This window comes from Hylobates moloch, unplaced genomic scaffold (assembly GCF_009828535.3).
Source record: "Hylobates moloch isolate HMO894 unplaced genomic scaffold, HMol_V3 SCAFFOLD_2, whole genome shotgun sequence".
Classification (NCBI taxonomy): domain Eukaryota; kingdom Metazoa; phylum Chordata; class Mammalia; order Primates; family Hylobatidae; genus Hylobates; species Hylobates moloch.
In genome coordinates, this window is record NW_026652277.1 from 127,960,649 (window position 1) to 127,984,953 (window position 24,305).

The 24,305-nt window shown below is 38.2% G+C and overlaps 2 protein-coding genes across 4 annotated transcripts in view; one reads left to right on the forward strand and one right to left on the reverse strand.

Moving 5' to 3' along the window:
* Positions 1–8,873, reverse strand: part of WASF1 (WASP family member 1) — a 78,214-nt gene extending 69,341 nt beyond the window's left edge. The window contains exons 1-2 of one of the 3 annotated variants that reach the window (XM_058435473.1): positions 8,626–8,873; positions 7,788–7,932 (exon numbers count right to left, since the gene is read on the reverse strand). The gene's annotated coding sequence lies outside the window, so the exon portion shown is untranslated. The remainder of the gene's footprint in view (positions 1–7,787; positions 7,933–8,625) is intronic. The other 2 variants (XM_032156510.2, XM_032156501.2) reach the window with 2 other exon arrangements.
* A 717-nt stretch (positions 8,874–9,590) lies between these two features.
* Positions 9,591–24,305, forward strand: part of CDC40 (cell division cycle 40) — a 53,581-nt gene continuing 38,866 nt past the window's right edge. Inside the window, exons 1-2 of the mRNA XM_032156529.3 lie at positions 9,591–9,817; positions 22,057–22,143. Of these exons, the coding sequence (XP_032012420.1) occupies positions 9,629–9,817; positions 22,057–22,143 (276 nt within the window). The 5' untranslated portion in view covers positions 9,591–9,628. The remainder of the gene's footprint in view (positions 9,818–22,056; positions 22,144–24,305) is intronic.

Sequence of the window (24,305 nt, forward strand, 5' to 3'; positions counted from 1 at the left end):
ACAAATCTGAAGTAGCTGTATCAATTTGAGACAAAGTAGGTTTCTGAGCACGGGAAATGAACAGGGATAAAGAAAGGCACTGCATTACGATAAAGGGGCAAATTCTCCAAGACCTAACAATTCTTAATGTACATGCACCTAACAGAGCATCAAAATGTGAAGCAAAAACTGATAAAACTACAAGGGGAAACATGAACTCATGATCACAGCTGGAGATATCAACATCCTTTGTTGGTAATTAACTGACAGGCAAAAAATCGGTAACAATACAGTTGAACTAAATACCATCAATCAACTGGATCTAACTGATATGTATATAGTACTTCAACCAACAACAGCAGAATACACGTTATTCTCAAGCTCACATAAGTCATTCACTGAGACAGACTATATTCTGGGCCATAAAACACACCTGAAAAAATTTGAAAGAACAGAACTAATAAGAGTATATTCTCTCAGACCACAATGCAATTAAACCAGAAAGCAATCTCAGAAAGATAGATGGGAAAATCTCAAAACATTTGGAGATTAAACATCACACTTCTAAATAACACATGGTTCAAAGTCTCAAGAGAAATTTCTTAATACTTTGCATTAAGTGAAAATGAAAATACAATTTATCAAAATGTGTGGGATACATCAACAGCAGTGCTTGGAGGGAAATTTATGGCACCAAGCATATATACAGATGGTCCACAGTTTATGATGGGGTTATATCCCAATAAACCTATTTTAAGTTGAAAATATCATGAAGTCTGTATTAGAAAAGTAGAAGAATCTATAAAACCATAAAAACTCTAGAAGAAAACCTAGGCAATACCATTCAGGACATGGGCATGGGCAAGGACTTCATGACTAAAACACCAAAAGCAATGGCAACAAAAGCCAAAATAGACAAATGGGATCTAATTAAACTAAAGAGCTTCTGCACAGCAAAAGAAACTACCATCAGAGTGAACAGGCAACCTACAGAATGGGAGAAAATTTTTGCAATCTGCACATCTGACAAAGGGCTAATATTCAGAGTCTACAAAGAACTCAAACAAATTTACAAGAAAAAAACAATTCCATCAAAAAGTGGCCAAAGGATATGAACAGACACTTCTCAAAAGAAGACATTTATGCAGCCAGCAGACACATGAAAAAATGCTCATCATCACTGGTCATTAAAGAAATGCAAATCAAAACCATAATGAGATACCATCTCACGCCAGCTACAATTGCAATCATTAAAAAGTCAGGAAACAACAGATGCTGGAGAGAATGTGGAGAAATAGGAACGCTTTTACACTGTTGGTGGGAGTGTAAATTAGCTCAACCATTGTGGAAAACAGTGTGGTGATTCCTCAAGGATCTAGAACTAGAATTACCATTTGACTCAGCCATCCCATTACTGGGTATATACCCAAAGGATTACAAATCATGCTACTATAAAGACAAATGCACACGTATGTTTATTGCGACACTATTCACAATAGCAAAGACTTGGAACCAACCCAAATGTCCATCAATGACAGACTGGATTAAGAAACTGTGGCACATATACACCATGGAATAATTAAGGCAGAAATCTATGAAATTGAAAACAGGAAATCAAGAGAAAAAAACAATGAAACTAAATGAAGATTCTTTGAAAATAACAAAATTGATAAATTTGCAGTCATGTATTATGATGTACCACACAAGGCTTTTATTTTGGTTTTTTAAAAAAATGAGTGCTACTATTCAAAATAGCAAAGATATGGAATCAACCTAAGTGTCCATCAATGGATGATTAAAGAAAATTTAAATGGAAACAACGAAATACTACTCAGCCATTAAAAAGAATGAAATCATCTCTTTTGCAGCAACATGGATGGAACCAGAGGCCATTATCTTAAGTGAATTAACTCAAAAACAGAAAGTCAAATACCATATTTTCTCATTTATAAGTGGGAGCTAAATAATTTGTATACATGGACATAAAGAGTGGAATAATAGATAACGGAGACTCAGAAGAGTGGAAGGATAGATGGTGGGTGAGGGATGAGAAATTACTTAATGGGTACAATGTACACTATACTAAAAAGCCAGGCTTTGCCACTATGCAATATATCCATGTAACTAAACTGTACGTGTACCCTCTAAATCTATAAAAATAATTTTAAGAAATGAGTGCTAGTCTTCATCCTCGACTAAAATATAAAATGCTTCATTGTTCCTCCCTTCTTATTTAACCTTTCCACAATTCTCTGGCATAACCTCTAGCACATGCATCTTATAAAAATTTAGCAAATTTAGCAAGATGTCCCTATTCAACTAGAAAACAAACTTACTTTTGTAGCATAAGATGAAAACATAACACACTTGATATTTTTTGGTAAAGGAATCAAACAAGTTATTCCATGCCCTGACACATAAGCTTTTCTTCTTTTCAAATAAGTTAGTCAATGTAACTTTATTGGAGTAGACCTGGCTAGGTTAGGAATAAAGAATGGCTAGATGCTGGACTAACTACTATCAAGCACACCAAATTAAAAAAAAAAAAAAAAAAACTTTGCTGTCATCATCATCCAATAGATGTCACCACACCCAAAATCCACCTCCTTAGAATTCCTTTAGGACCTTTAGTTTAAGAAATGGTACCTTTGCAGCACAAGGGAGTAGGGAAAAAATGGGACTTTGAAATCACACATATCTGTGTTCAAATTCCACCTCCATTTCTATTAGCCATGTGACCTTGAGCAAATTACTTGATCTATGAGAGGACTCAGTTTGCTGCTTGACAGGTACCACAAATACAATTCTAACAGCTTACGCAAAAAGGAGGACTCATGACAAAGGTAACTAGGATGTCTCTGGAACCCAATCTCAGGACCATGGACAAAGGAACTCAAATACAGTCAAGGACTCTGTGCGTCTGCTTCTTTGCACTCTTTGTTCTAGAAGCCTTGGCTTATCTAGCCCACAGGGCAAGAAACAAGGCCATTAACAGCTCCAGAGTTTTGTATCTCACAGCTTCAGCAACTGGAGAGAAAACAAATTATTCAACCTCTGGGCATGGAGGACCCAGGAAAAGTTCTGAGCGACTTGGCTTAGTGCAAGTGTCTAAAACCAGGCCAATAAACCACAGAAATGAACAGAATTGTGACTGGTATCTCTGGCCCCTTCCAAGCCAAAGTAATCTTTATAAAAGACAGATCTGATCCAGTAATTATCCTGATTAAAACTCTTCATGGCCTTCCCCAATAGACTTAAAATCCTTAACCTTGTTAAACCAAGCCTCATGTAGGCCCTCTGCATAGCCTGGCTTCTGTTTACCTCTGCAACCTCATTATCAAGTCACAATCCCTCTTACACTAAGCTTTAACTGTTTCACCTGTTCTTTACATTCTCTTCCTTTTCTACCTAGCTAACTTCCACTAATCTTGCCTCTAAGAAGCCTCCCCTGACTCCCAATGTAAATCCAGTTCCCTCTTCTTTTCCTTTATAGCATTCACCAAAATTTCTAAGTACAAATGTATTTGTTCAACACCTGTTTTTTACTATACTGTTAACTCCAAGAGAACAGAGACCTATCCTTTTTAGCACCTACTTGGCCCTCAATAATTATGTGCTGATTATGAACTATGAATCATTGGTTTAACAAGGAGGACTCACTAAATGAACCAATTACAAATGAGGGGACGGTGGCAGGCAGGCAGAATTGCTATCATCAAGTTGTTAAAATAACTGTTTCAACAGAAACTTATCGGTAAAAGGGGAGATAAAGCAGTTCTGAGACAATCTGGGCTTCTGCTAGGCAGAACAAACAACTTGTTCAATTCAGTTAACCTTTTTCTTCAATTAAATCCTTATAGGGCTATGATAGCAATTAAACAAGATAATAAATGTGACAGCATCTATATAGTATTTTGTACATCTAGCAAGCAAGCAATGTTACTTCTTTTCCTTTTGGACGTTACACATTATTTTTGAATATCACTGATCTCCAAATAATTATCAAATACTCCAATGCATATGACAAAAATAGCTGTGTTTCATGACCTCTTCCCTCACAGCACCCTGATCTTTCTACATAAGAACAGAATGACTTCTCTTTTATTCTGTAGTAATTGCATACACTCAAAATCCATTTAACTTAAACCAAAAACAGGCACTGGGAACACAAAAATGAAGCAAAGCAAAACAAAACAACCAAACGCTAACAACAAAACTGTCCTCAAGGAGTTCACAGATTCACTTTCTCAATCTGCCTTCAGCCCCATCACATCCATACCAAAGCTCCATAGCACCCCAAGTAAGGCTGCTACAAATACAAGATGCCCCGTACTTTATGGGGCAATAATCCATCTTTATATCTTCATACTCCCACTTCATGACCTCATTCCAATATTTTTTCCTTAAAAAATTCTATGGAGATTCACTGGATATGATCTTTCTTCAAAGTATGAATGAAATCTACCCCAACTTTACTAATAGCTCAAAATAAGGAAACAAAGGAAACAATCCAAAAGAAAAATCCTGTTTCTTGACAGTGCTGGGAGTTTATTTTTAAAAATTAAAACAAACAAAAAACCCATCACAAAAATAACGCCTTTAAGAGACTAAAAAATCTTGCTTCTGAGAACAGACATGTGTGAAAGGATCAAGACTACTTTCTTTTTCAGAGGTAGGTCCAGAAAGAAGAAATGTCCTCATAAGAGGGACGTAAGTGGTAACTTTAGGGAAAATGAACTCTCAGGGAAAAGGGGGGTTACACTAAGCTTCGAAGTGCCTCAGAATTTTATTTGTAGCTAAAACAGATCTCAGAAGTCATCTACTTATAAACCTTTTCATTTTATAATCAAACATCTTGAGAAGTCACACAGAAGACTGCATTTCCTTCTAATTTTTGTCATGCCCTAACTTCTCGTCCCAGATAATGTAAGCCTATGCCACTCGCTGAACTGAGAAACAGCCTCCTCTTCAAGTCCACTGGGTGAAAGAGAACAAGTTCCTAATAATGTTGTCATGTCTAACACAAGAGTTACAGATCCTAGCATTTCAAGGTAGATCTGAAACTTATTTTTCCCATAGAAAGATTGTTATACAAATTATTATAGGTATTTTAATATACTTATGCTAATTATTAACATAATTTTATAATTTCTTTAGTATTATTAACATAATCCTATAATTCAGGTATTTTATTATTTAAATAGGCTTTAGTGGGCTGTCTGTGACTCTAATCACTAAGTATACCGTTTCTGAGAAAAAAGACTCAAGTTCCAAACCATTTTACAAGTTGTAAAATGTAATCAATTGTGTAGTAAGTTAGAACTACCAATTCACAAAGACTCAAAATTATAAGCTGAATGTGATAAACTAAAAACACAAGATTCTTAATTTTATAAAAAGTTCCACCTCAGGGGTCATTTATTTTTAACAACTAGGTACTCAAGCATTTAGCATAGGATTTAATTTACATATATCTTTTTATTACTATTTCACTAGAAAACGTAAGTCACAAAGAATTAAACACACTTCTATCTAGTGCAGGAAAAACAAAAAATATGTTAACATACATCTTCATGAAGTGAGCTATAAGAAGAAAATTGTTAATATTTCATAAATCAAAGACTGCTAACATATACATTATTAAGTATCTAGCGCCAGTTCAAAAGTGTACAGGTAATGGAATTATATCTGAACAGGTAAATGGAGTTCAAAGAACCTCCAAATTCATTTTTCTCTTTTCTCCTGAGATAAAGTTATACATTTCATTAATTATAATGTTTGATAAATCTTTAAAAATGTTTCACTAAATACATTAATTCAATGGATATTCTTTACCCATTCATTTTATTTGTTCAACAAAGAAAACTGAGCCCCTACTATTTGTTAAACACTATACTGACAACTTTGGATTTATGACAATAAGCTGCAGGTCAGTTTCTCTCCTCAAAGAACTAGGAAAAAACATGACTTTACTGCATTTACCCAAGTGACAGTGACAGCTAAATTTTAATTCATTTAAGAAAACATTATAAAACAATCCAATTCTCAAAAGTGAAACCATACAATACTAACTTTAAGCACACTTTAATAGTCTTATCTATACGAAGTTTTCTCACAAAGTAAACAAAAGCACTGTTTTGGTAAAAGTGCTAATAATATAATCTTTTGATAGTAGTCCAATAAGGAAATCACAAGGTACTATGTACTGTGATAATGAAAATCAAACACTTGGAAAAGATATCTTAAGTTATTCCTAAAATAAAGCAAAATGTATAATTAAATATAGTCTTATACAATATTAAAACTGTCTCTGAATATAAGAATATTTACAAACATGAGTAATAAAGTAACTCTATAGCACACCTTATAAATGATCACAACTATGTATTTTGGATTGTATCACCTGCAAATTTTTAACAAAAAAGGCCTTAATATTTTTTGAATATATTATTCTTCACTAACTTAATTCAATATTCTACTTTTCATCAAGTCATAATTTTTGTTTACTATTAACTATTTTAACTATATGTTTAACTATATGTAGGTATTAACTGTAATAACCTTTATGTCTGCAATTATTTAAAACCCTTGATAGATGAGAAACATTTTTCAGTTCAGAGGCATACCTCTCCAAAGCAAAAATCAATGTTAATCAGCCATTCTAACATGCCATGGAAAATCCTGACATTTTTTCATTGTACTTTTCACAGAAATTTTTTTATCATTCATCAGCTAAAAGATTTAAATTTTCTTTAAAAGGACTACAAAAACACACCTTTCCTGAATTTATGCACACTACCTACTAAATATTATCTCCATTTACATATAAGGAAACCAAGGCACAAAGGTGTCCATTTTGTAAATTGCAAGGTCATTTCCTAACCAAGCAACTAATCCTACACCATCAACTTATGTTATATGTGCGCCACTTCCAAGTGCCATAAAACAATTACTATACCTTAAAACTGCCTCTGCAATGCTTATATGTGATTCTCTTTTATCAAAAGGGTTAATGCAACAAGCTTGAACAAGGAAAGACGGAAAAGGAAAATTATAAAAATTCAACACTTACTTTTGATAGTGAATCATTTATTTTTAAATAATGAGATGTAAACAGTTTTTAACATAAAAATCAAGTAACCAACAGTTGTTTCTTGTATTTGAAAAAAAAAAAAAATTCAGCCTTCAGGTAGATCACGCAAAATTGAAGCCTACTTATACTTACAGATTTAAGTTAGAAAAAAAAAAACTGGATTTTAAAACAAGTAATTAAATACATGATATTGCAAAGAAAAAAGTGAATAAAAAATAAAATCAGACAAATTAGGGAATGATTGATATGATGGTTAAAATCCTCATCTTAAAGTCTTCCATTCAACGGAAGGCAACGATTAGTAATGACATATTCTGCTACTGAAAAACAAATACAAAACTTTTCTTATTCAAAACTTCCGAAATTTTATATCAAATACTTCATTCAAATATTCAATATAAACAAAAATGTTTCCTAACAGAAACTTAGAGCATAAAGGATAAACTGTTCCTGAGAGTTCAAATTGAGACTGCATTTCTAATTATGATATAATGCTATGAACAATCAGAAAAATGAATGTTACCTACCATGCAAATTTAAATTTAAGAACATTAGACGGATTGAATAACCAATAAGGCAATTACATCAATTAGTGAACAGAAAAAAGACCTTAGCTAATCGTGAATCTAACACCAAAGAAAAAATTTAAGTCGAATCCACCGCACATCTTATTATATAGAAAAGGAAGTGATTAGAGTAAGTCGTATTTAAGTACCTAGTCTAGCTGGGGATCAATTAATTAATCGGTTATAGGGCAGGTCGTGAATGTCGAGATCGGATGTGCTTTCTTTCATCGTTATTCCAGTTCATCATCCGCAAGTGCAAGAGAAGGTGTCAGAGTACCGAAGCTAGGGGGCATGCTGTAGCAAGGGGAAAAGAAAAATGGGAAAGGTGCAATGGATGCTGCATAGTTGAATAATTATCTGGGTGGCACAATGGGCGAGTCCTGCCGACATGAGCGCTGAGTGAGCGGCTCCCTAACTCTGCCCGAGGCAGCCCCCTTGAACCGGCACCAGAAGCGACAGCACCGCTTCGCCTCCCCTTCCAACGAAGAAAAGGATGCCCGCACTCCCTTTACCGTTATGTCTTTAGACACCGACTCGCGGAACAAACACGCAAACGCACGAGCTCGCTTTACTCAGCCCCGGGCACGTAGGGCGAGCAGGGGCTTCTCTGTCGCCCGGGGCCACTGCCTCCCCCGGAAAGAAGCACCGGGCGGACCGTGGGCAGGGAAGCCCGGGCGGTGGCACTTCAGGTGAGACCCGCAGTCTCTCCAGCGAGAGCAGCCCCGGGGCGGTCCCTGCAGCCGAGCCCCAGGCGCGCCCGCCGCCGTCTCCCTCGGCACCCAGCCCCGCTGGCGGGTGGGCGGTGGGCGCTCGGAAAACCCGCGGATGGGGGTGGGGGGTGGGGTCCAGGGCGGGGGAGGCGCGCCCATCCACCCCCGTCACCTTTGCGGGCCACACACCACTCGGTCTGCTCCGGCCAGTAAGGAAGAGTTCCTCTCCCAACACCCCCTCCCCGAAAAAGGCAATTCCTCAGGGACTCGCGCTCACCGTGAAATCTTGGGGGCTCTCGCCTTATCCCCTCTTCATGCTTCGGCAGCGGTCGCCGGTCCCCCTCGGCTCGCGGGACTCCACCTAGGGCCCCCAGGAGGGTCGGGCTCTGGGGCGGAACCCGCTCAGGGCAGCGGCCGAGGCGCCAGGCCACAGGGAACGCCGCCTGGGGCGCCAACCGGCCGCCGGACCCACCGTGTGCTCGACGCGCGAGTGAACAACACCGCGAGCTGCCGTTCCCCCCGCCCCCTCCCCGCGCGAGACGCTCCACAACCGGGCGCAGGGACCCGCGCCAGAAGCAGGGGGGACCGCGGGACTCGCTCCGCCTATGGTCCCATCCTTGACCCCCGCCCCAGGAGCTATTCCCGGCCAGTCAGAGGTCTCAAAACTTCAGATTCTCACTTTCCTCTTCAGCCTCCAGTGCCCAGGAGCAGCCGAGGTGGGAAACCCAGCCTCCGCCCACTCCCCCATCCGTGGGGCCGAAGCTCGCTCTTCCCCCCTTTCCTGAGGTTCTGTGGTATTGCCCAATCCTCACTTTGGGGGAGGGGGACGGAGAGAACACTGCTTGGCTAGGGAATGAGGGAAGATGATAGCCAATTGAATGGAACATCCATTCGGGGGCGGGGTCAGAGAGGGACACGCTCCTGTCCCGCCCCCTTGTGCCAAACTACACTTCCCATTGTACCCTCTCGCGCTTCCTGCCGCGCTGCACGCTGGGAGTGTAGGACCGCGAGGCCTCAAGGTATGTTGGATCTCGTATTCTTTAGTCAACTAGGTCCTGAAAGTTATAAGCTATTATAATTCTCTCTTTTTCCCTAGATAAACTTTTTTAAGCTCTCAGTTCGACAGTAGTTATTCTAATAATAATTAGCTTACTGTTTTAAGATGTAAGACATTATTTCTTAGCAAAGAAAGTTAATGATGTGTTCCATCGCAATCTGTCAGGACCTGGGAGCCTCTTCTTCCGCCCTGGCAGGGTCTCCGCAGAAGATTTGTTGCCGTCATGTCGGCTGCTATTGCAGCTCTGGCCGCTTCCTATGGTTCGGGTTCAGGGTCCGAATCGGACTCGGACAGTGAGAGCAGTCGGTGTCCGCTGCCAGCCGCCGACTCCCTCATGCACTTGACTAAATCGCCTTCAGCCAAGCCGTCTCTAGCAGTGGCAGTGGACTCGGCTCCGGAGGTGGCAGTTAAGGTAAGCACTTTTGCTACTAATGCGGTGTGGGAATTGTTGGCTTCAGCTCCAAAACTGCCAGCCGCTTGTTAGGTACCGGGTTACCTCTTTCTCAGTGCTCAGAGATAAGTTGCTAACGTTTGAATTTCTTCTCCTTTCCACATATATCCTCGGGAGAAGCAGAATTGGAAGTTCGGAATAGCCCTCCGATGCTCTCTGCCCTTGCCTCCCGCCATCAGAAAGCAAGTGGAAGGAGGGGGTGAAATTTGAATTTGTGGATTAGGGACATAGCCTGGAAAGTGCAGGTGTAATGTCGGAACATGAGTGAAATTAGATCAGGACTTCCCAAACTAGAGTATTGTGCCTTCACTTGAAGTGAGTAGTGGCCTCGATTTGTCTTATTTTTGAAGAACTAGGTTCTAATCCTGGCACCACCACTTATGTGAACTTGGACAAGTTATGCAACCTCCTCTCTTTCCTCACCTGTACAGTGGAGATCATTTTCAAAACATCTGTCTACATGAGAAGATGAGTGTGAAAATTGAGTGAAATTACACAAAGCATATAGCAGAGCCAGCTAGTGAGAGTGCAGTAAATGTTTTATGATTGTGTATGTTAATACAGTGAGAAAAAGGCCTTGGATTTGAGAAACAGCTGCATGATCTCAATGGAGGAAGCTGATTAAGGCAAGAGTTTCCAGGCAGAGGTGACAGGCAAGCCTGAGAACGCAAAGAGCCTAGTGGGTTTCAAGAACTGAGGAAAAGCTGATATGTCTAGAGCCTGATGAGAGCATCTACCAATTGGTAGTGTAGGCCCAGTAGAGCCCGAGGTAGGTGATCAGCTCAAGATGTGAAGAGGGGAGGCGGTGTCCAAAAATTCCTTTGTATCATGTCCTCAAGTCTAGTTTAATGACTTAAGAAGTGTTTTACAGGTTTTTAACAAGCTGTATGTGAATTTTACTTTTTAAAAATGGACATCTGTCATGAAAGAATGCTTAGAATCCTCCTAACTTCCTATCAAAACAAAACTTTTCAAACTTAAGCCCCTCCAGTAACCTCCTGAGTCTTCTCCTTTCACAGCTCAGCTTTTTGGAGCTCTGTTTTTGTCTTTGTCTCATTTTCTCCTTAACCCAATGCAGTCTGGCCCTATCCTCTTGGGAAACTACTGTCTGTGAGTGATGTCCCAGGCCTTCCAGCTGTCAAGTTCAGCCATCTGACTTAAATATCTGCATCAAATGACACTGTTCATTAGTTTCTCTTTCTTGAAACTTTCTCTCCGTTTCGCTTCCATGGGGCTCTACTCAGCATTCTGTTCCAATTATTTTACTCTCCCTTTTCAATACTGGTGTTTCCCAGGACTCTGCTCTTAGTCCTCTTTGCATTCCACATATTCTCCCATACCTTCAACCTCAGTCTGTGCTGCTTCTAGCTCAAGGTGAACACCGTGAAATGGTTAGCACAGGCTCTGGAATTAAGACTGTAATTCAAATCTTGCCTCCAGCACTTACCCACCTGAGGACCTTGGATAAGTTACTTAAATGCTCTGTACCTAATTTTTGCTGATCTGTAAAGTAGGAATAACAGTAGTACCTATCTAACAGAATTATAATAATTGTCATAAAAGATGTAAAGCCCTTTTAACAGTGCCACACACAATGAACACTAATTAAATGCTTGCTATCCTTTTATTTCCAGTTCTATCCTCCTTGCTAGCTTACGACTTGAGAGATATATAAAAATCTCCCATTGTAATTGTACATTTGTCTCTTGCAAGTTGGCGCTCAGCCACCTCCAATTCAGTGTGTTGAAAAATTATTTTCTTTCCCTCAAAATCCACTTCTGTTTTTCCCATTTTGATCTGTCATCCCACAATCCACCCACTAGTTCAAGCCAAGAACAAAGGAGGTATCCTTTTCTCTTCCTTCTTCCTCAGCCCCTGAAGCTAGTCATTCAATTGATTCTAACATTGCTGTTTCATTTATTTCTCTCACATCAACTCCTTCCTTGCTATTTTCACTGGTGCAGGCTTCATATCTTCCTTATTTCTCCCAGGAGTTATTCTTTTCTTTCTCTTTCAGCCTCTTCTTTTGGATAGTGGGTCCTGTCCACTTTAACTCAATGATATTCATCAAATCTCTCTCTTCTGCTGCCACTGTTTAGTTCAGATTCTCATCATTTCTCTTCAGACAGTTGTAGCCTTCTGATCTTTCTACTTCTTCCTTTCTTGTCTCCCAGTTTTATACCCCATTCTTTTCTCCACAGTGCACTTAGAATGATCTTTGTAAATTCCACTTGCATCGTATCACTTCCCTGCCCAAAGACACCATGTTGTCCAATGGGTGATTTCTAAGTTTTTTTGGTAGCATGTGAGGCCTGCTATTCTCCCATGCTGAACTCTTTACAAAGCCCTGAAAGCCGAATTTTCTTTCTTCCTCTAAAAATTTTGCCCACGCTAGTCTTTCTGCCTGGAAATCCCTTGCCTAGTGCCTCCTTCCCCGACTCCAAACACTATGGTCCTTCAGTCTCAGTGCACATGTTTCCTCCTATTTTACCTTAGCCCCTTTATCATATCTTAACTATAGCACTTAGCACATTGCTGTGACTTGTTCATCTTTTTCTTTCATCTTTTTCTTTCCCCTGGACTGTGAGACCCTGGGGTCCAGAGACTGTTGTATTCATTCGTTTGTGTCTCCAGTGCCTAGTACACAAGATTAGGGAAGTATATTTGGTAAGAGAATGGAATGAAAAAGAAAGTCTTGTAAAAGTATGCACATTAAGAATCAGAATTTTAGAGCTAGACAGGCAGTGGCAGGGATGGGAGTGTTTGTCTAGAGCTCACTTAGTGCAATCACGAATAAATAAGGAAACCCAGGAGGAAAGGTTGCATAAGGTACCAGAGGTCCATTAGAGGTAGAGCTGGGGCTAGTCCACCCAGTAGTCTGGGTTCTATGAGAGAGTAGAGGGCATTGCTCATTGTTGGTTTATGAACCAACACTTGTTTATATGAAGGGAAAACAAACTTATACATAGTAAATATAATGATTGCAAATGATTGGAAAATTGGAAAATGACCAAGGGAGATGTGAAGCATGCAAATATATTCATCTGTAGTTGACTAATTGTATTATGATTAATAGCAAGCATTTTGGCAGAGAATACATTTTTGCAGCGTTTTTAATCCATGTTTTTTCTGCGCTGTTTCCTGCAGTTGAGTATCTTTTCATATGTTATTGGTGATTCAATTTTTTTTTCTTTTGGAAGCAACTATTGGGTTGTCATTTCCTTTTGATTTTTAGAAGATATTTACATATTCTGGATACTATCCTTTGTCAATTGTGTGTGTTGCAAAATTTTTTTCTTTTTGTGATTTGTCTTCTCACTGTTGCCTGTTGTTTACAAACAATTATTTATGTAGTCTGTGCTTGTCAAATTATTCCTTTATGTATTGTGGTTCCTGTTGCTTGTTTGAGAAATCCTTAACTCATTGTCATGAAAATATTCTCTTGTATTATCTCTGGAAAGCTTTTCACATTCATTAATCCATAGTGTGAACATTCTTAATAATATGGCTTGATAGGTGATAGGGCAGTTCCCTTGCCCTTTTTTGTTGTTCAAGAATGTTTTGGCTGGCTCTTCTTGGCCCTGTAATTCTATATACAGTTTATAATTAACTTGGAAAGTTCTACTAATACCCAGTTGGGATTTTGTTTGGGAGTATATTGAGTCATAGGTCAACTTGGAGATAATGTTATATCCGTTCATTTGTTTAGGCCTTTTTTTAGTTTCGTTTTTTTTTTTCTTCCAAAGTTTGTAATTGTCTCCATATCAAAATCTTGTACAGTTTTATTGCAGGTATTTCTAGGTCGATCTTATTTTTATGCTATTAATAAATAGTATTGTATTTTTCATTTAACTTTCTAACTGATCTTACTACTTACATAGCCATATCAGCTGCAAATATGACAGTATTTTTTCTTTCTTTTAATCATTATTTCTTTTATTTATTTTTCTTGCCTTGCTATGCTTACTACCACCTCCAGGAAGATCTAAAATAAGAATAAAAAGGATGTACCAGGCAAATTTTAACTAAGAGAAAGCTAGCACTGTTTGTGTTAACATCAATAAAAATAGACTTTAAAGCAGAAAGCATTACTGGAGACAAAAGAGTCACTTCATCATGATAGAAGGTTCAGTTCACAAAGAGATATAAAACAACGTAAGCCCAAAATATTTAAGCAAAAATTGACAGAACTACAAAGAGAAATGGACAAATATACAATTACAGTGGGAGATTTTTATATACCTCTGAATAATTGATAGAACAAGTAAAAACTATCAATAATGATACAGAATATGTGAACAACAAAATTAGTAAACTGCATCTAAAGGTCTTAGGGAACATGGCACTTAGCAACACAGAATGTTGTTTTCAGGCACTGGAAACATTTTGAAACATTGAAACGCAATGAAACATTTTTTAAATGACCGTGTGCTAGACCAGGGATTGCCAAACTTCAGTAAAGGGCCAGACAGTAAATATTTCAGGTTGTGCTGCTGTCACTTCTTTCTTTCTCTCTTTTGCCCTTTCTTTTTCTTCATCTTTTTTTCTTAACCCTTTAAAAATACAAATACCATCCTTAGCTTGTTGGTACAAAAAAGCAGACCGTGGCCTGGATTTGGCCCACACACTGTAGTTAGCCACCCCTGAACTGGAACATAAAATTAGTCTCAACAGATTTAAAATCTTGTTACCGTATTCTTTGACCACAGTGCACCTAAGCTAGAAACTAACCACAAAAAGATAGCTATAAAATTTCCGTCTTTGAAAATTGTGAAATTGCACTTCTAAGCAACTATACATCAGAACATGTGAGGTGCAGCCATGGCAATTTTTTTAAAAGTATAGTCATAAACACATATCACAGAAAGAAAGAAAGGCAGAAAGTTAGTATGCTAGGCATCCATTCTTTTGGATTTTTAAAATCATTACATTATCTCCCTGTGCTTGTTTTAAGTCATGCAGTCAGTTTCTATTCTTTAAGTGGTTACCCCTAGAAAGCATAGCACATTCGATCAGTACTTTCACCTTCTACTGAACAATGCGAGAACCTTAGAACACTTGAATTTTATTCACATCCCCTGTACTCCTACTTTAGCTGTTGTTGTCTGGTATAATACATGCACTTACATATACACACACATCCTCCACAAGATGATGGTGAATGATGATGATTCTTACATCTCATATGCAAGATACCACTTTCTGCCTGTAGCACATTCCTTAGAATGTCCTTTAGTGAGGATTGACTGATGGCAAATGCTTTCAGTTTTAGTTTGTCTTTTAAAAAGTTTTGGCTGGGCAAAGTGGGCAGATCGCCTGAGCCCAGGAGTTCCAGACCAGCCTGGGCAACATGCAGAGACCCTGTCTCTAGAAAAAATACAAAAATTAGCTGGGTGTGGTGGCGTGCGCTTCCCAGCTACTTGGGAGACTAAGATGGGGGATTGCTGGAGCCAAAGAGGCAGAGGTTGCAGTGAGCCAGAATCACGCCACTGCACTCCAGCCTGGGAGACAGGGTGAGACCCTGTCTCATAAATAAATAAATACATAAATAAAATGCTTTCATTTAACTGTATTTCTCGAAGCATATTTTCACTGGGTCATTTCCTTAGCTGGCAGTTTTCTCTCAGCACTTTTAAGATATTCTACTGTCTTCTGATTTTCATTGTTACTGATAAATCAGCTGTTGGTGTAGCTGTTTCTCTTTGAAAGTGATTTTCTTTTTTCTTTTGACACCTTTTAAGACCCCCACCCCATTTTTTTGAGATATGGTTTCATTCTTTAGTTTTATTATAGGATACACGTGTGGATTTCTTTTTATTTTTTCTGTTCAGAATTTGTTGGATTTCTTTAATTGTGGATCAGTTGGTTTGGAATGTGGACCTTTGGACATTTCTTAGCAGTTGTCAGTTCTTATCACTTCACATATTATTTTAGTCCCATTCTCTCTTCTCTTCTGGAACGCCAATTACACATATTTGTGTTCTCCAGTATATGTATGACAATGAGTATTTTCTGGATAAATTTTTTTTTTTTTTTTTTTTTTTTTTGAGACAGAGTCTCGCTGTTGCCCAGGCTGGAGTGCAGTGGCACAATCTCGGCTCACTGCAAGCTCCGCCTCCTGGGTTTACACCATTCTCCTGCCTCAGCCTCCCTAGTAGCTGGGACTACAGGCACCCACCACCACACCCGGCTAATTTTTTGTATTTTTAGTAGAGATGGGGTTTCACCATGTTAGCCGATAAAAATTTTTGAATGCAACATTGTAAGGTTTTGCACTTTAGAAATCATGCAATGGACGCTTTTGGATTGCAAGAGTTGCTTATTAAGTGACTTTAAGGTTAGAAAAACAAAAGCAGATCTGGCTTTCTCTCATTTCAACCAGTGACTATGTTACTTCCCCCCAATGTATTCTTTGCCTTAGCATAGCCAACTAAAGTAAAATAAAAATTCTGCCTCTAATTTTGAGGCATACTTTTCAGTTTTTTCATGGGTGGTATTTCTTATATTTGTGAGCTTCAAATGGACCACCTTTTCCCTCTGCAATCTGTTAAGGGCCAAACTCAGAGGATATCTTTATCTGAAGTTCTGTTCTTTTATATCATTCACCTAAATTCTTCTATTAGGAAGTTTAGTCATTTCTATTTTCTGGGAAGAAAAAAACTATGCCATAAATTGATAAGTAACTTATAATAATAATATTTGTGATTCGCTTTACAGTTTACATGGTGTTGTGATGTCTCTTTTCTTATTTGGACACAGGAAGAAATGTGGAAAAGACTAAAAAGTGAATATTACCCAGTTTTATTCTCAAATTACTTTGAATCAACAAAAGATAAACTATTTAAACTTATTTGACCCACAGGGTGCCCTTCACTTACTGCATTTTAATTTTTGTGGATAATTGAAACTGAATAGAAATTATTTGTTATTCTGTGGTAATTCCAATTGCATGCCTAATTGGTATTGAACACCTCATGGGTATTAAAACAAGGTTGTGGTATTGTCCAAGTTTTCTAATTAAATTTCTGTAAAATAACAGCCCTTCATTTTCTTGAGGGTTGTTCAATTTGTTCTCTAATTTTAGCAGGAGTCAGAGACTGGGACTTACTTATATTTTTTATTGGTTGCCAGTGTTGCTTATATAAACAGTAATTTCTTAAATTGTACTTTGCATTTAAAAATTGATGTATCGTGATACTCTTCAAAATAATTTCAATTTGGAATATTTTAAATACCCTTAATTGGAAAGATCTCATATCCCATATTATAAAGTGGTTCTAGCAACTATACGCTATAAAATCCTTTGGGAAGATATGAATGTGGCTAAGCCTCATGTTATTTTAAGCAGTTCGTCACTAGGGGTTGAATATTAAGCGGGAAAAGCACTTAATTTAGCTTTTATGCAGTTTAAGCAATTTGTATGTAACCTGTTAACTTTATAGTACTGAGTTTGCTATTGGGCCATATGCAAGATAGTATCTTTCATCAGTGAATATTCTAGTGTTCATTCTAGGGTGATATAGATAATATTTGTCATCTTTTCAGTGGCCTAGCATTTGAAACCCCTTTCTTAAGGGTCTTAATGTGAAGAACATCCCTGTTCATCATCCATCTTCAGAAGCTGAAAACCCAGATTATTCTCATTCAGCTCCCTTTCAGCTAAGGCTCAGGACTGTTGGGTGGATGTATCTGTTGGGCTCAGCCAAACAGATGTACCAACCTAAGCTTTCTAATCTGAAATTTATCCACAAAGAAGCCAGAAAAGAGGACTTAAACTGGCAATGGTAGCCAATGTTTTCTAGTTTCTCAGGCCAGCAGTTTCAATAGCAGCATCCAGTGGTAGCCATAGCAGTTTAGTAGTGGTGTTCAGTCATGGTAAACCATTATCCTCACTGGATGGGTTCTGTGATGATTAATTTTAAATTTTGATTTCATCTATTAAATGTATACTGACCCTTTATTTCTGCCTACTTGTCAAAGCTGATTCTCCACACTTCCTAGTAATTCTAAGAGAAACTCATAAGGATTTTATGATGCTGAATCAGCCTGCTGCTTGCAACTAAGAACCCTGACTGATATACTTAGTTACTCTGCCAGTGATTTTTTAATTTGTCACTAGTTACGTCTCTTTAACATTGTTCATTGTGGTTACTTTGAGCTCTTCCCCTTCCCATTTATTCTATTAGTAGCTTGGGTTAAGTGACTTAATCCTGCTAACACTTAACCTCACAGATTATATGAAATAGTGTGTCTGCTCTGGTGCTAGCACATTAGTGTTGTTAAATTCTTTTTCTTCACATTATTTAGCCTCTTCTAGAGAGCTGTATAATTTATTTATGTATTATATAGTCTATTGTCTGTCTCCTCCACTAGAATATAAACTCCACAAGGGCAGGTATCTTCGTCTATTTCTGTGGGCCCAAGACAGTGCCTGGCACATAGTAGGCACACAATCAATATCTGTTGAATGAATAAATGAATCTGGAGCTCTGTGCTTGCTTTATGAATTTGCCTGTACCCTGACTACACCAAGAAAATAAAAAGATCAATTATGATTCCCAACATCTCTAAACATCTGTCATCTATCACCCATTCTTACCTTTGTCATCTCTATTTCATCCCAAAGAGAGCGCTCCTCTTTTCAGAGGCTAATCTTCCAACTAAGTCCTGAATTTTATTCCCTCCTACCTCTTCTAGGACAACTGTACCTTTATCTGGTCCTTTTTGTCATGTGTCTCTCCCTGCCTTCTAGCCTACGATTGACCACATCTTTGACTTAGTCTCTTCTTAAGGAAGAAGAAAAACTTGACCCTGAAAATCCTTCAACCTGACACCCCATCTGTTCTGTTTTTTACCACCAAATATTTTCAGCACAGATTTATATGGTGTTGTTTTTCTAGAGCCTCATTTACACCTCTGCCTCTTGCAGCTGGCTTTCTATAGTCCTTACTAACAAAGTCACTCTCGCAAAGGTTTTCTGTGACATAATTGCCAAATCCGATGATTGTTGGTCAGCCTTATCCTGCTTAATTTCTCTACATATTTGGCTTTTCTGTCTTCAATTTAATTTAACAAATATTTATTGAATATGTGCCGAATGCCCTGCGTTCTACTGGGCAGTGAGGATATATGATATACATAAAAGCCATGTGCAACAAATAATATATCACAAGTACTATCAAATAGAGTACAGCATTTTTTTAGGACCACAAACAAAAACCCAACAGTTTTCCTGAGGCAAGAGGAGGGGAGGCATCAGGAAAAATGAGAAGGCTACATAAAATAATAAAGGCATTGCCTAAGGTACAAGGCGGTAACATTGCCTACAGCACAGAAAGGATCAAAGTGCTTGCTGTTTTTAAAAATCAGCAATTAGTCTAATATGACAAAAGTGAGGGTGTATTAAAGCAGATAAGGAAGTATTACAATAGGCCAGGCAAGAGATAACGAAGCCCTAACTAGGCCATTGTAGCTGGGATGCAAAGAGGAGAGAGTAGAAGTGAGATTCAGAGGTAGAATCAGCAAGACTATGCCTGATTTATTAGTGAAGATGGAGTCATGGGGGAACGTAAGTTCTATTTTGGACGCAGCATAGTGTTTAATGCTGTGGGACACTCATATAATGAAATTTATTAGGCAGTTGGATATGTGGATCCAAGGTTAGGTGTGATTAAGGCTGCAGATAAAAATTGGGGGTGGTAATTGAAGTCATGAAAAGGATAAGATAGGGTAAAGATATGGGTAGTTTAGAGAGGAGAGAAGCTCAAGGGACCTGATCGGCTCTGAATCTTTAAGAAGTAGAGAAACTAAGTTGCCTGTTTTGGTACAGGGGCTGTGGTAAAGTATTTCTAGAGTGGTCAAATTTTGGAACAGTGAATGTGGGCTTATGGTATTATTTTTCTTGTCGGTTTTTTAGTCTTTGGTCATCAGCTGGTCTAACTCTACCAGATCTTCACTTGTCTGTGGCATTGCTGCTTCTCCAACATCAATATCAGCTTCATGAAATCCCACCTATTCTGCAGAATGTCTGATGTTACTTTGCATTATCTTTGCATTGTGTTAGGGGATATATCCTACCATCAACAAGAGGCCAGCAGAATAAAGATAGTGATATGATAGGGATAGTTCAAGGGTTTGATTGTACATTTGTGTGTGCAAAATCCGCCTTGTGTAGTTTACATTTTAGTGGAGAGAGAGAGATAATATATATATCCACTGAGGATAAATGTAATGGAGGAAAATGAAGCAAGGTAAGGGGAAAGCAGAAAAACTGAGCAGAGACTTAAAAGGAGAGGTAACAATCATGTGGATATCCACAGGAAAAACATTTCATTCCAAAAGGAAATAACAGTACGTATAGAGACCCCGAGGCAGGATTGTTCCTTGGCCTATTCTAGGAATAGCAAATGAGTCAGTGAGGCTAAGTGAGCACAGGCATAGTGCTAGATGAAGACAGAAGTTGGTAGGGGCAGGGGGCTGATCATGGAGAGGAAATTCTCAACCAGTTAGACTCAACTCTATCATTTTATGACAGCAATGTTATAATACCAACTCTATTGAAATATAATTTGTAGATGATATATAATTTCTTTACAATTTTTAAAATAGAACATGAGTGCACTATTTAAAGGAAAGGTACTTATAATCAAATATGTTTTTAATATATGAATGTTCAGACAGGACAATACAGGAAAACAAAAATGCCCTGTAAAACTACTCTAGGGAACCTGCCTACTTCCTGAGAACCAGTGGTAATGGGCCTTGTCAGGCCTTTGTTAGGCTTTTACTCTGACTGGGGAGGTTACTGGGGGGTTTAGAGCATAGAAGTAGCATAACCTGACTAATATTTTGAAAGAATCATACTGTCTCCTGTGGGAAGTGAGGCTGTAGGTGGTCAGGGATAGAAAACAGGGAGACCGGGTAAGAAGCTACTCCAAAAACCCAGATACAAGATGTTAAGTTGAACCACTGCAATAGAGGATGTCAGAAGTGGTTGAATTCTGGATTTATGTAGAAGGTACAAGATTTGATGATGGATTGGATACAAAGTATAAAATAAAGAGGAATCAAGGAAAACTCCAGATTTTTGCCTGAGCAACTGTTAAGGGTGGAATTGTGATTAACTAAGAGAAGGCCAGAAGGATTCATTGCGGGAGAGGAGGCCACAAGTTCCCTTTTGGATATATTAAATTTGAGATGTCTGTTAGATATCCTGGGAGAAGAGATGTCAAGTTGAAGGTTGGATATACAAGTCTCTAGAAATCAGGGAAGGTCCAGGCTAAAGATACCAATTTGAGAATTATCGTATTTGTAAGTGGTAGAGTTATACAAAAGTTCTACTACCAGTGATTCTTCAGTGGAGATGAGATGTTTATTTTCAGTAATCTGGGGAATGAATTTAAGATGTTTGAAATATTAACTGAGATCTTAAGACTTTAGATTTAGAAGATTCAGGCCCTGTCACTTCCTTTTGTTTCCTCTCCAGTACCCAACCAAGTGCAATTTGGTTGTATATCTAATACAGTTTGCTGAGTAAAAAAAGAAATACCTCTTTTGAATTTGGCAGTAGAGGTTCGGGTCTTTTGAGTTAATAACAAAGAAGAATTGGAATCTCTTAAACTAATTTAAGGCTTTGAGTAATGTTAACTTATTTAGTTTTAAATTTAAAAATTTAAAATTTTTAATAAAGTCAGTATTTCAAAAAGAAAATTTTTTTATGTATTTTAACCTCTAACTGTATACATTAATTTTATTAGAATTATTAATCATATGATACGTTATAACCATAAAATAGATGTTAAAGATGGCTAGTGGCTGGGCGTGGTGGCTCACGCCTGTAATCCCAGCACTTTGGGAGGCCGAGGCGGGCGGATCACGAGGTCAGGAGATCGAGACCATCCTGGCTAACACGGTGAAACCCCGTCTCCACTAAAAATACAAAAAATTAGCCGGGCGTGGTGGCGGGTGCCTGTAGTCCCAGCTACGCAGGAGGCTGAGGCAGGAGAATGGCGTGAACCCCGGGGGACGGAGCCTGCACTGAGCCGAGATCGCGCCACTGCACTCCAGCCTGGGTGAAAGAGCGAGACTCCGTCTCAAAAAAAAAAAAAAAAAAAAAAGATGGCTAGTGAGACTTCAATGTGGCTTCTAAAATAAAATAGTCATTTATTAGATCTTTAATATTTATTTGGTATTCTTTTTAGGAAGACTTGGAGACTGGAGTTCACCTTGACCCTGCCGTCAAAGAAGTTCAGTATAATCCTACCTATGAGACCATGTTTGCTCCTGAGGTAAGAAAACATATTTAAGGTTCTGACTTTTGCTCAAGAATTTAAATCATAATAGATAATTAGGTATAGCAGTGAATTTTTAAAAGTTTTATCACATAAGCATACGATTTAAGCCTTTAGAAAATACATCCTTTTTTTTTTGAAACGGAGTCTCGCTCTGTCACCCAGGCTGGAGTGCAGTGGCGCAATCTCAGCCCACTGCAAGCTCTGCCTCCCGAGTTCACGCCATTCTCCTGCCTCAGCCTCCCGAGTAGCTGGGACTACAGGCGCCTGCCACCACGCTCGGCTAATTTTTTTGTATTTTTAGTAGAGACGGGGTTTCACCATGTTAGCCAGGATGGTCTCGGTCTCCTGACCTCGTGATCCACCTGCCTCAGCCTCCCAAAGTGCTGGGATTACAGGCTTGAGCCACCGCGCCCAGCCGAAAATACGTCCTTCTATTCTCCAAAAGTTTAGGTAGTGTGCTTTTGTGAAAATACTTTTAAAAATCCACTAGCTGCTTATCTGTCTACATACAGATGTCTGATAACATGGAACTATGTCTTTTGAAAAAGGAAATCTGATTCTTAAATACGAACTTAGTTGACATCTTCCTGTCAGTCTTCATGAGGGAGTATTATAATCAACCATAAAGGAAAATATTGGGGCTTACCAGCATCAATATGTAGTATATTATGAAACATCTGGTTACAGATGCCCCTGAGGTGTCATACTGATACACTGCCAGAAAGTAGTCACAGTGTTTGATGCCTGCTCTGAATAAAACAAAGTACTGGATTTTTTTTTCCCTCTCCTGATGAAAAAAACCAGAAACAGTGAATATTGTTCATTTAAGAAAGTCTTTGAATATGATCCATTTAGGGAAGTTTACAGAAAAGATTAAATTTCTAGATATTTTGCCTTTTAAAATGGAAAAGAATGCTTGATTGATGAAATAGAGATGCCAGAAAATGGTAATTATAAAACCAAGAAATACAGCTTCTGTTGATATCAGAATCTTTAAGAAGCACTTTCAAGTTGGAGGTGAGGAGCTATATCTTATGGTATCGTGGTGGAAAATGATGTAACATTTTTTATTTTGTAGCATAAATTAGCCCTTTTGTGACATGTGAGAGTCAGAGCTGTTTCATGTAGTACTTTCCCTGCCTAGGTTTCTGTCTTCACTTAAAAGATGACCATTGAAATGTGTGGCACAGCCAGAGATGTCAGTGCTTGCGTTCAGACAGAGCTCCAGCAATTCACTGGGTCTGCACTTAGCAGAAATCTTCCCATGCTCTGACACGACAGCACATTTTAATTTTTATTCCATTGTGTCTTAAATCCTTCTAGCCTGTCAGACTACTGGCTGTCTCATATCCATTGGCACCATTTTAGCCACCCCACTGAAGAGAGGTTGTGTATTATATGTAAATATATGTTTCATGATTTTTTTAAATGAAAAGTACTTTAATAAAATGGAGCCATTGACTTAGGAAAATAAGAAAATTTGGAAGCATTCTGATGTATAATATTCTCATGTCATTTTATTTTCTCTGAAGCCTGCTTTTTTCATGAGTTCTTAAATTTCATGCATAACTAATACATTGCTGTGTGATTAGTTTCCAAACTTTCAAGAAAAATTTAAAAGACCAGTTAAAATTTTTTTGTCATTCTCTTTGTGGGATTATCAGTCCTTTAATGTTCTTTTTCCTCACGTTGGAGAACCTCACATTAAATGTATAAATTTATTTACTTGAGGAGCACTACAGTACTTCTTTACAATGTAAGAAAGGACTGATAGGACTTAAAAGGGAAGCAAAATTATAATTGTTCCTGGTTGCCAAATGAATCCTCTGTAACTTATCAAATTTTGAACTTTTGTCTTCTATGACTAGGATGTGTATCACTTGGCAAAGTCTGGAAAAGTATCACTAGGAACTTCAGTTTAAATTTTAAGTTCCTGTATTTTGAGTATCCATTGTTAGAAACAAGATATAATCCCTCTCTTCAAGCTAGTGTTTACCAGAGAGGATGTGCTGTTTGTTGGTTTGGTCAAATGTATTTTTTTTAAAAAGATAGAGACCAAACTATTTCTTCTTATGCCTCTAAAGTACTACTCAAGCTTAAGGAAAAATTGCATCTGGTTGTAAATACTTTTAAAAGTTCCCTGAAAGAAGTAATAT